This window comes from Phymastichus coffea, unplaced genomic scaffold (genome assembly GCF_024137745.1).
Source record: "Phymastichus coffea isolate CEN01 unplaced genomic scaffold, Cenicafe_Pcof_1.1 PCOF00045, whole genome shotgun sequence".
NCBI classification, from domain to species: domain Eukaryota; kingdom Metazoa; phylum Arthropoda; class Insecta; order Hymenoptera; family Eulophidae; genus Phymastichus; species Phymastichus coffea.
This window is the reverse complement of record NW_026706856.1, coordinates 725,721-738,059: the sequence shown is the minus strand read 5'-3', so window position 1 is coordinate 738,059 and position 12,339 is coordinate 725,721. Positions and strand designations below refer to the sequence as shown.

The 12,339-nt window shown below is 29.6% G+C and overlaps 2 protein-coding genes across 4 annotated transcripts; one reads left to right on the top strand and one right to left on the bottom strand.

The window, feature by feature from the left end:
- The first annotated feature begins 871 nt into the window (after positions 1-871).
- LOC131664733 (TELO2-interacting protein 1 homolog) lies at positions 872-5,246 on the top strand. Its single transcript, XM_058936049.1, has 14 exons — positions 872-1,195; positions 1,280-1,416; positions 1,478-1,655; positions 1,725-1,902; positions 1,981-2,279; positions 2,356-2,567; positions 2,630-2,812; positions 2,902-3,117; positions 3,211-3,450; positions 3,545-4,096; positions 4,172-4,472; positions 4,549-4,777; positions 4,858-4,992; positions 5,065-5,246. Exons 1-14 carry the CDS (start codon positions 1,002-1,004, stop codon positions 5,149-5,151), a joined length of 3,141 nt encoding a protein of 1,046 aa, XP_058792032.1. The 5' UTR covers positions 872-1,001; the 3' UTR covers positions 5,152-5,246.
- A 117-nt stretch (positions 5,247-5,363) lies between these two features.
- On the bottom strand, positions 5,364-11,879 carry LOC131664734 (ER membrane protein complex subunit 1). Of its 3 annotated transcripts, none has more exons than XM_058936051.1 (15): positions 11,686-11,879; positions 11,103-11,218; positions 10,836-11,019; positions 10,189-10,344; positions 9,774-10,110; positions 9,359-9,668; positions 9,196-9,216; positions 8,547-8,719; positions 8,302-8,463; positions 7,920-8,222; positions 7,679-7,841; positions 7,385-7,582; positions 7,181-7,306; positions 6,870-7,097; positions 5,364-6,788 (listed from the first exon to the last, which is right to left on the bottom strand). In XM_058936051.1, exons 1-15 carry the CDS (start codon positions 11,850-11,852, stop codon positions 6,628-6,630), a joined length of 2,805 nt encoding a protein of 934 aa, XP_058792034.1. In that variant the 5' UTR covers positions 11,853-11,879; the 3' UTR covers positions 5,364-6,627. The 3 variants fall into 3 exon arrangements, with proteins under 3 accessions (XP_058792034.1, XP_058792033.1, XP_058792035.1); XM_058936050.1 differs by having other exon boundaries at positions 5,366-6,788; positions 7,664-7,841; XM_058936052.1 differs by lacking the exon at positions 9,196-9,216 and having other exon boundaries at positions 5,366-6,788; positions 7,664-7,841.
- Positions 11,880-12,339: the final 460 nt, after the last annotated feature.

Sequence of the window (12,339 nt, the reverse complement as noted above, 5' to 3'; positions counted from 1 at the left end):
CAACGTGGATTGAATCGTTAGGTTGGTATGAGACTATGAGTGCTACTTTCAGTCCGTAACGGTGGTTTTCAGATCGGCCATAGTATAACGCTCGTTCTTAAATTATATAATTAAAACCTAAAATCAAATAATCATGCATCTAAATTCATTGTTCGGCAAACAATTAATTTTAAACCTAAAAACAAATTAGTAACGTTTTAGCTTTTTATCGTATCTTAAAACGAATTTTCATTTTTGAATTTTCCCGCGGTTTCTTCGTTCAATGCAACGACGGAATTCTCATACCAACCTAACTGGGGGGGTCGCGATTCAATCCACGTTGGGTGTACATACTACATACAATCGCCGAACATTGATTTTGAAAATTTTAAATGTCTCGTTAGTTTACAGATCTGGATTTTAATTTAACTTCTGCTACGCGGCGAATTTGAAAACATAACCCAGTTTTGAGTAGTGATATAGTACAATTATATAAAATGAATAATATAATATAACTAGTTACAAAGTAAATATTTGTGTATCAAATTAGCTTAGACAAGCTTTTTAAACAGAACAAGTACAAATTCATGTATCCCTACAAATATCATTTGAAAGATATTATATATATGTAATATATAATATATAATATAGTTCTAATAATCTTCATGTCTCCTCTTCTTAATTTATCCTGTTTAATATCCTGAAAAGAACCACAAAGTATCATATTCTTTATACAATATTAAATGGGTGGACAGAATCAATGTTTGGCGACTGTACATATAGTTGTCATAGGCAACGTTGACCAATTAACCAACTTTACGGCCAAAATTTTAAAGGACCCTCTATTGGGAACTACTAATACTTTTAATATGGGGAAATACGCCAGGAAGCCTGAGAAGAGTATACTAAAGAATCTGTTTAGAGGCTAAGTCAGAACAGAACCTAACTTATTATGAGGGTTCAATTCTCTGGCTTGCAGTTTTCTTAATTTCTTCGTGAAAGCAGTGAATTAGGATATTAAAATGAGTGATTTTGCAATTGCTGAAATTTTTTTCAAACTTAAGCCTTTATGTGAATCTTTTGAAACAGAACCAAGTGCAGAAAAAGCATCGCAAATTACTTCACTAGTTAAACGAACCTCTGATACAATTATTCAAAAAATTTATGATATTATTTTATATCCACTGACGCGTCATTTAAAGCGCAATACTCTCAAGTTAGTGCCTAAATCAAGATGATTTAGAAAAATTATGAGTTTTATTTTCAACTAATACGATAACATGGATATTTATTTTTGCAGAAGAGATGATAATTTAAAATTAGTAGAAACTGTTCAAGTAATTTTGCTTAAGACTAAGATTGATAATTTGAAATTATTCCACGAAATTTATTTTTGTTTACGTTCTCAAATATGCCAACAAGAGAGTACAACAGAATGTAAGTCAGTTTACAATAATCACCTTCATGAAAATTTTATTCGAAATAAATTTTTCTATAGTAATAGAAGCTCATGAGGAATTGAAAGAAGTTGTTATTCAATGCCTGGGTAATCTTTTTAAAAGCTGTTCAATCAGCATTATAGAATCATTTTATACTAGGCAATCGGCTGCTTTATTAAGTCATGGTATATGGTTATGTGTTAAAATAGCTAAGCAAGAAAAATCAACATCCCTCAGGTATGATCTTGCAGTTATTGATAATTCATGATTTCATTCAAAATATACTAATTTTGTATGTTTGTATAGATTAGCAGCTATGGAAGCTATCATGGCTTTATTACAATTGCATAATGAGGCTGATTCTCAAGATATTGTTTTACGTCATCAAATAGCTGATGTCGCAATGTTAATTTTGCCTGGAGTTATAACAGGACTGTTAGATGTAGCTCTTGGTAGTGACATCCAAAGTCATAAAATTACAATGGTATAGTTTTGCAATAATTTGATGACTAAAAATAGTTAAATATTTATGTTATTAAAGTTGTAATTGAAATTTTCACAGATGGCAATAAGAGTGTGGAGTAGAGTACTGACTCTTGTTATGCAAGATACACCTCAAGAAGAAAGTACTAAAATATCATCCATTACATTAGATCATATTAAATCAAAAGATATAAAAAATCTTAATACAATAAAACAAATTTTACAAACTGCAAAGCGAACTCCTGAGTGGTACAGTGCTGTATCTCATAAATTTAAAGTAATTTTTATAGAACTTGACAATATAACTAAACATTCTCATTTTAAAGTTCGTTTGGAACTAGTACAAGGAGTTACAGTTATACTATTGTCCTGCAGCAGGTATAAATTTGACAACTTTACATTTATGAATTTATATATGAAAATATACTTTAAATTAAAAGTGTGAAAATTTTAGTAACATGAAGTCATGTTTCCAAGTATTATTGGAAATTTTAATAACTTTGTCTGAGGATGAAAATTCTGAAGTTGCTAATACAGCAAATAAAAGTCTGACTGAAATTCAAAATAAGTGCCTTCAACATAGTAGCATGAAATCTGTAATTGAAATACTTGAAGAAAATCTATACAATCTTTTAACAAAACTACCTAGAATAATTAGAACTTCAGGTATGATATACTTTTAATATATACATTGTTTTACTATTTTTAATAGTTATTAATTCATGTAGGTGAATCACTACAGATAGTCTGGTTAAATAGATTGACTGGTTACTTGAAGGTACTTGGAAAGCAAAGACTATCTGTAATTTTGCTTTCTGCGGCACATTTACAAAAACTTTTATTATCTTTGATATACATATCTGAAATGGATTCTAGTAATATTTCATTGTTAGAAGACCGAACTACTACAAGTATACAATAATGATAAAACATTTAAAATTTGTAATATACAAAAATTGATAAAAAAGAAATTTAATTTTCATAATTTTCTGCTTTTTAGACTTTGAAGAAAGTGCTTTGCATGGAATTTCAAAATATTGGAAGCAACATACATTTTTGTTCGATTCTGCTTCAATAGAAAAATTATATAATATTTTTAAAATTTTAGGAGAGTTTGTAGATCAAAAAATGTTAGTTAATAACATAATAAAAATGAGTCTCGAAATTCCAAAGTTCAAAACAGAATTGACATTAATTTTGAACGTAATTTTACAAGGTAATACATTTTATGATAAAAGTATAATAATATTTATTGATTATTATGATGAAAGAATAATAATATTTATTGATAATTCAATTTTTATTGTAGCTTCCATGGAATCTACAGCCAAAATGCCAATATGTAAGCAGGTGATTGAACATTACGTAGCAACAGATTACTGGTACTTACCTATTAAAGTGTCTGAACAAATACCTCTTCAAATAGCACAAAGTAATATTGTGCAATGCTGTTTACTATTGGAGGGTATTGGCATAATAGCAAACACTTTGAAAGAAGATTTCCAATATTTACTTTTAAAAACATTATACTTGGTGATTGAAAGAGCAGGTACACAGAAAGTTTTCATACAATTCTACAAAAGTTTAAGCAAAAACGGTTTCTTTGTAAAAATAAGTTTTGTATTTATAAAATATCTTTGTAGGAAGTGAACATAGTTTATTACGTTTTATTGGATTGTCAACTGCTCAAACTATTGCTGAATCTTTAGGATTTAGTACATTAGGAGATTTGTTCAAAGCAAATGTTGATTATATTACATATTATGTAACTCTAAAATTACGACGTGTAGAGAGAAATCCTGAAGTTTTAAATGTAATTGAAGTTGTTACAAATTACAGCACAGTTGACTTTCTATCTTATTTAAAAGAAATTGTAGATGATTTACTATTACAATCAGCTTCTAGTATTCAAAAACACAATGCTGAATCCTTTTTGAAAGTTTTCTATGCATTTGTGCTATGTGTTCAAAGATTAATTTTGAATGAACCAATATCTCAAAATAAGCCTCTAGAAGTAAAATTCCAAAAACCATCAGACATAGTAATACATAATTTTTTGGAATTTTACAAAGCGAAAATGGATTCACAGCTATATGAAGATTTTGGTGGATTTAATGATGAGTTGAAGGAGTCTGATCTAGATAATATTGAAAACAACAATAATGATGGAAATAATCATCAAAATTATGTTGAAGGTTTGTTAAATATTTATTACTGTTACCTTATTAACTTATTGTTTCAATTAATGATAAATATATTATTTGTTATAGATAAAAAAGATGAAAATGTCCCCTTTTATATTAATATGATTAAAGATATTATGAAAAGATGTTTACATTTTGTGCCATCACAGAATTTTAGTGAAAGTTCTATAGCTATGTTAACATTAAAAGAAGGTTCTTTGATCCTCGAAAAATGGGAAAATGTTTTACTTCCAATTGTACATGAATTATGGCATCCGTTAGTTGATCGATTTCAAAATCCAAATCCACTTGTTGTTAATCAAGCATGGCAATTATTATGTCGCTTGGCTCAAGTTTCTCAAGATTTTATTCGTTCGCGTACTCTCAAGTAATCATTTAGAGTAAAAAAATGTAATGTTTCGTTTAAATAACTGTAAGCTGTAATTGATATAAATTTGTTACAGGCAAATTCTACCAGCTTTAACAACTTTTTTGAAAAATTCATCCAAGGAAAGTTTGAAAAAAGATTCAGGAAGTACTTATAAATTCACACAAATGTTTAAATTACAAAGGGAAATATTATGTGGACTGGCAGGACTCATTAAAAATTTAAAACTATATGAAAGGGATATTTGGAATCTATTACAAATTACTGAACCTTATCTTGACAGTTGCCAGCATTTGCAACTACAGGTATCTTGCAGTAAATAAAAGAAAATGTATTCTGAAGGCTCCATAATTTTTATAAAAATGCTAATTATACAATATTTTAGGGTTACTGTATAAATATGTATAAAGATATTGCAGATTATAATGCAGACATTGTTTGGATAAAATGCATAGATATTTGGAGTAAACATGTTGATTCTGTTGTACCTGAAAATCAACTCAATGTTTGGTATTCAACGGTAACGTAAAGTATTTTATTCGACGATAATGAAGTTTTCTAACTTGAAAGTTAATATATTTTTTATCAATAGGTGGCGAATCAAGATCAAAACAGTAACTATTATCAGAATTTGAAAAAAATATTTGTACACATAAATTCAATCCATATAATTTTGTAAAAAATTGTTTAACCGTTCAATATTTGTTGCAACGCGTGTGTGTGCGTGTTATTGTATTTATTTTATTGCATTTAATAATAAAACTTTTTATTTTTATCAAAAAGTTTCATGTAATTTCAATCTGCCATAATAGTTTTCGTAACATATTACATATCGATTTTTCATTTGAGAAGTAGTTCGTCGTACCCCTTGCAATAAAACATAAATATATAGTGCGAAAAGTAACTTTTATTTTATTTATTGAATACAAAGTGACAATCTAATGCTTCAGTTGTGAATTTATCTTGAAATGACAGTAGGTTTGTTCGATATTTAAATCACTTTTAAAATAGCACGTATGTACATACCTAATGAGTGTACTTTGATATAGTGTATTTTGTTCTTGTACTTATATATTTATGTATAAGAGCTTTCCAACTATCTTGCATTATCATTTTGTTATTTCAATTTAATAGCGTTTATAACCAATGTGATAATCATTTTCAATAAATGTTTAACAATCTTGTAGTACCGTAATCATATTTTTATAGACTAGTTCATTTATACAAAAGCTCTCGCTTGATTCAATGATTTCCTGTACACTTGAAGGTTCAATGGTGATTCACTCAATGTTTTCAAGTACAATTTTCCCTTTATACTTTTTATTAACAGCTATACTACAGGCTAGTTAAAACAATATAAAGCATATTATGTTTCAATGGATTTTCAGTGTTCACTTTTTTCAGAAATTGCTAAATGGCATTATATTTACATTGTATCGATTTAGTTGTACATTTATGGTCTGGCAGTTAAAACTCAAAATAAAGTTATGAATGTATTAACCATTCAATGCATCTATTAAGAAATGATTAAATGCTTTTGTAATATAAGAGTATCGTTACAAATTTGAGGCAACGTTTAATATTTATGGAACATTTAATACATCCACTGAATAACAGTCTTTCGTCAATCAAATCGTCGCAAGAAATCAATTTTTGAAGAGGAATGCGTAAACAACTTTGATCAAATAAATTCAGTTAGAAATACATGTAACAGTTTATTTAAATTGTCCGAATATCAATATCAATTCCTAATCAACGACAAACTTTTCTAACATATTTGACCATACCTTAATAAACCTAATACACGTAACCTTATAAATAGGTGTTGCACCTGCTCTCACTAATAAAAATGTACTAATAATAAGTGCCGTTTTCATTCAACATTCATACTTAGTTTTGAGGTCTCTGAATAATACGAAATGTCGCTATAGCAATATAACTACTAAAAAATCATTGGATTGAGCATATCCATAAAGGTGTTCGGATATTCAAATGTGTACATGTGACTTTACGTGATTTACATTGAAAACCGCCAAAAAATTATGTTACGGTATAAGGTGCTTCAACACCGCATTGATTATAGCTGCCGTTATCAAAAGTCACTTATTGAAATAAGGCATACTTTAAATGCTTGGTGGATAGTATTTTCGCGCTATCACTTCCATGCCTGCTTTTGTACTTTCTGTGATGCTAACTTCTTTGTTACATACGATGATATCAATAGAGCCGCTAGCACTATGACAATCAAATAATAATCAAAGTCTTCTTTCAGTACATCGAAAGTCTTTGATGGAGCTACTCTGGTGTAAAATAAATCTGTGAAAAATATTTAGCCTATTAGCTTTTATTCATGCAATTAAATAGCTTAGAAATAATAAGACAAAAGAAAACTTATACCGAGGCCGTGAACAAATACTAAACATGTGCTTTCAAGACCACTAGGACTAGTGTGAATTCCAGATACCCTAGAAATACTTTGATTGTAATTTATAATGCCATCCATATGTATCGGTAATTCGGGCATGTATGGAATAACTCCTTCTTCCCTCATTTCAGGATTCACTGGCCTTCTTGGATCTACTAATATCCAGGGTAATTCCAACACTCCGCCATTTGCTAAAGCAACTAAATGAATAACATTCCGGTTAAGATATTTGAAAGCGAATAGCAAATCGTAGAACAATTCATTATTAAATTAAATTATTCACCTAAGATGTGTTTGCTAGTAATTCCTTTCTCTGTAATCGTTTCTTGCATTGAATCAATTGACGAGGGAAATATAAAAGCTTGCCTCTCCACAATTGGCAACTTTGTATTAGTTAATGATGAGAAAGCTACAACATAAAATGATTATTGTTAGTGTTAAATATGAATTGGTATGGATGTAACAATTATTATTTTAAGCAATTTACTTGTAGTATTGCTTTGAGTTTTTCCCTCATACAATTCTAACGTAGCTATTTCCGTTCTTCGACTTTTATCGTTAAAGTAACTGTAAACAACCCAGTTTTCGGAATGAACAATATGTACTGGTCCCTTGGTTCTCTTATGTACGATTGAGAAAATCATTGATCCAGATACGACATCAAGAAGGTACAAATTGAGAGTATCTATAAATAAGTAAACAAGATTTTAAGTAAACTTAAATAGTTTTCGTAAAGTCCTTTTTATTATACATATAATAAATTTACTTTTATAAGCATCACCTATTCCTTTAGTCACAACAGCAACCAGATTTGGATTGATATATTTATATAAAACTGACCGATCACTCAACACTCGACCCTGCGAGTGAACACGTTCGATTGGATTTTTTGAGGCGACATGCGTTATCCGTTGTGTCTTTGGTGAGAAAACTAACTCCCATACCTAAACGAAGGCAATAAATTTGAAAAATGTATCACAATTTCAATGGAAGCTTTCAAACTTTTAAATAGTTTTACGCACCTTGTGAGCAACTAGATTCTGCGAGTTGCTATAAGCAAGCGAATATCCGGACAATACACCAGTCTTCCTGTCGGCAGTAAAGATGTAAGTATTACGTCCAGCAGAAGTTGCAACAGCGCTTGCACTTTCTGGAAAGACATGTGCTCGATCGTGCTCATCCAGAATAACTATACCACGCAGAAAAGTATCGGTTAACGCATGTAACAAAATTGACTGCTTGATTCGGTAATTCAACTTTGTCAGTCTATCCAATGGCTGTCCATTTATTGCGTTGAAGGTGTATATTATTCCATTGCCAGTGGTCTACAAAATTAACAATACTCTTAATTTCACATCAACTTTACAGGTCGTGATTGAAGATGCGGATAAAATAAAAAATTACGTCATCTGTTGCAAGCAGTGCGCACTGAGGTGGATGCGGAAAGTGTCTACTTCCACGTTGAACATACAGAACTATCTTATTGGAATCCTGAGATAATCCTCCGATTTTATTGACTCGTGATTGCCAAATTATTTCACCTTTTTTTGACTCTATTCCGTACAGCTATAATAGTAAATTATTAATATAAGTCATACGAAAATTAAAATCAGTTTATCTATCGTTCAAATTTGATATAATAGTTTTACCTTCCCAGACGATGTAACAGCTACAATCATTTTATGCAAACCAAATTTATCACGAACCAAATCGGCTCGTTGATTTGATTGCTGCGGTTCAAAGCCCAAAGCTCCTTGCATGAAAACTTTTATTTGATTTGCTTGAGAGCTTAGTCGTCGAATCAACATGCCAAATATATCCCCTAATGTAAGCGCAAATCATCCATTAGTCACGGAATTTTTCTTTATAGAAATCATCAAAGCCAAAGAGAAGATAAATCAACAATTTAACTATTAACGACAACTCAAAAGAATATTATAATAACTTAAAAATTAAAGCCTAGCGATGTAATACACAAGTTTATTTAGTCGATTCAACGTTTGACAAAACCAAAACAATTAAATAAATTAAACTAATAAAAAATCTATTTGTAGAAGGTTAACACGGCAAGAAAATATTGCTATTTAATAATAATTCCACAATGTAGTTCATTTAATTTTGATACTCATTGAAAATGACATTTTCGAATGCTTAATAAACACTAGAACACTCATGCTGACGAAAAATGTAAGATAAAAATTTCGACTTTTTAAAATCATGCTTTCATAAAAAAATCATAATGAAAAATCAAACTCCACACTTAAATGTTGATGTCGCCTACACGTATATGATACTTACATGAACTATCAACATCATGACCTGACAGCAACCGTTCGTAAAAGAAAGTTAGTTAATATATTGATTTATTTAAATAGAATAAGATGTACTTGAAACTCAAAATTGGCGGAATTTCACCTAACTGTTAAATAAAGTAATTAAAATTATATACTGTGCTACTTACTTTCTTTGATGTCAAATTCCGTTTCGATGGCTTGATCACGATCTGACATTGGCAACTCAACAATTTCAACGGCCACAATATTTGCAAGAGCTTCCTCTCTAGTCCAGATAATATCTTGTTGAACTAAACTGACAGTATTGTCCTCAGAGGAGAGTAACAATCTACACGTTTTTCTTTTCGACGCTTGTGACTGATAAGAACAATCGGCCGCGACGATTGCAGGTTTAAATAGTGAACTATGCATTAAATATGCTAATTTTTCAGATTGAGCTTCATTCACGCTAAGTTCAGTTGTGGTAATTGTTGTAATCTAAAAACAAATTTATTTTATTCTAAAATATATAAAATTTATTGGAATCAAATAAGTAAACATTTCTTGCATTGCTAGATTCATATATTAATTTTTTATATTCACCTCATTTTGATATGATGACTCTAATACTATTTTTTTGCTATCTAAATTAGTAACGTACAAAAAGTTCTCTCCATCTATATCACGTGGAATAATTTCAGGGCTTTTCTCAAATAATACCACGCGCTTTCTATTATTACTGTCTGCACTAATAGATATTGCAGGTATATTTCCTGGAAGTAGTGTAATCTTGTAAGGTCCTTGAGCACCGGCGCCAAATATAGTGTTAATTGTTATTGACTGAGGCTCCGATTTAGGCTCAAATATATTGATATAAAACAATAGTGCTAAATTGCCGTCACCTTTCAAACAAACATAATTTGATGCTGCTAAAATACACCTGTAATAAGTTATCTCCATAAATAAAAAAAAACTCTATTCTAAAATAATTAAGATAACTTTGACATAAAACATTTACTCGGTTTCTTGAGATATGAAAGGTGCAGAAATTTTCCTATTTTTCAATTTTTCTCCAGTTTTACTATCATATGAGGTCACCTCAATACCACTATTATAAATTGGTAGAATGTGATGTAAGGTTCCATCCTTGATGTGCCATTTAACATCTTCAATCCTGCAAATATTACAACAGTATTACTTGATTGAATTGTCTATTAAAGTACACATAAAATGCATTGCATATTTTATCTAACATGAAACATAAATAAATTCTATCAATATCTTATTACAAGATATTGAAAAAATATAGATTTGTGACAAATTCTGTGTATCATACAATTTATAATTGTAAATTTAATTTGATATTGTATTTAATGTGCTTTCAAGTGCACAGCAAAAAAATTGGTAAAGTAAAACCTTTCACTATTGTAAAGCCCTGCTGTAGAATATGATATAAATGGAGAATCAATTCTGAAATAGACATTACAAAATTTAAATATATATAAAAGTGATTTTTGATACTTTTTTATTGGATTATAAAATATTCAAGTTTATATAGCATTAAACTCATTTAGTTATAATTATTTATCATTAGTCCAAGCGCAGATTAGTAAAAATTAGTTTGTAGTTATAAATTGAGTGAATTATGAAAAAAAAAAATAGTACCTATCTGGATTTTGTTCTGCTAATGTCCATTCATTTATTATATGCCCAGTAGCTAAATTCCAATAACGGACTATAGCTGGGACACCACCATTCACTGAAATCAATTCTCCACTTACAACATTACTAAATGCTTGTATGCGACCAGCACATCCTTTTTCTAGCACTCTCCTCCATAATATTTGTCCTACAATGTGATATAGTATGTCAATTTTCAATTTATTCTAACAAACATATTATTCAAATTATTAAATTTGAATAAAAAAATACCTGTTTTAACATTTAAAGCTGCAATAACATTTTCTTCAGTTGCAACAACTACTTTTTTAGCCATTGAAACCGTATCAAAACTAGCAAACTTTATTTTTCCGACATAATTTTGTCTCCTGAAATAAAAATGAATGACAAAATATATTTTATTAAACTCAGTAAGGTTATTCAACAAATTATGAATAGATTTAAATAAAATTAAATAACAAATTTTTAATTAAATACACTACATAGATAATCAATCATAGGTATAAGGTTGGCTTATTGAATTATGATAGAATCATATGTGCAATTTGGATTTGAAATACTACTGAATCAAGAAAAAACTAAATTGAGTAATTCTATAGAACTAAGAAAGGAATGCTCTTGTAGAAATGATAATGTATATATATATATGTATGTACTGAGTACTCTAAATATTATTAAGTTAATAAGTATTATAATTAATTTAACATAATTAATTATATAAGAAAATAACAATAATTGGCAGAAATATGCAGAATACGATTGGCAATAAATTATCAAAATAAATATTATAGAGAAGTCAGAAATGAACAAAAACGTGTACAAGGCCACAGCTTACCAGTCGAATTTTCCTACTTGATCCTCGTAAAGGCAGAGCGACAGATTGAAGAGACTGAACAAAACAATGAAGCATTGTAGCAATTGCGAATTAGTAAATAATCGGTTGGAATTTAGATGAAAATTCATGCTAAAAAGCGGTGTAGTCATAATGATGAAGTGGAGCATCAATAGGATGACTTAAACTTAGCCTAAACACAGAAACGATACGTTATAGTACTGAACTATATATATAGCATGTAATATACACCCGGACATCAATTCGCGACCCGCGAAGTTCAAAATCCAAATTATTTTCGACGATTAAGCATCGATCGCTTAAATGAATTTTTTCTGGCAAGCTGTGGGGGGATACAACATAACTTGCCAAAAAATAACTTGATCTAACCTCATTTGGTATTATTGATGCTCGATCATAAAAAATTATTCGGATTTTCAATTTCGCTGGCCGTGAATTACGACAGATATATAAAGACCGAAATATGTGAATCGCCTGTCGACAAGATCAAACTGCCTTTTTCATGTGTATAATGTAAGTATGTACAATCATATATAATATATACTCTGCCCAGAAATTAATTTGCGACCCACGAAGTTTAAAATATGAATTATTTTTCATGATTGTACATGGATAATATCAAGAGGGTTTTTCCGA

Excerpts from the sequence above, each read along its gene's own strand:
- LOC131664733 (XM_058936049.1), top strand. The coding sequence starts at position 1,002 with ATGAGTGATTTTGCAATTGCTGAAATTTTTTTCAAACTTAAGCCTTTA. Across the intron at positions 1,417-1,477 it reads ACAAGAGAGTACAACAGAAT|TAATAGAAGCTCATGAGGAA; the intron begins GTAAGTCAGTTT and ends ATTTTTCTATAG. Across the intron at positions 2,813-2,901 it reads AGAAGACCGAACTACTACAA|ACTTTGAAGAAAGTGCTTTG; the intron begins GTATACAATAAT and ends TCTGCTTTTTAG.
- LOC131664734 (XM_058936050.1), bottom strand. The coding sequence starts at position 11,852 with ATGCTCCACTTCATCATTATGACTACACCGCTTTTTAGCATGAATTTT. Across the intron at positions 11,020-11,102 it reads AGCTTTAAATGTTAAAACAG|GACAAATATTATGGAGGAGA; the intron begins GTATTTTTTTAT and ends ATCACATTGTAG. Across the intron at positions 7,098-7,180 it reads TACTAGCAAACACATCTTAG|TTGCTTTAGCAAATGGCGGA; the intron begins GTGAATAATTTA and ends TTATTCATTTAG.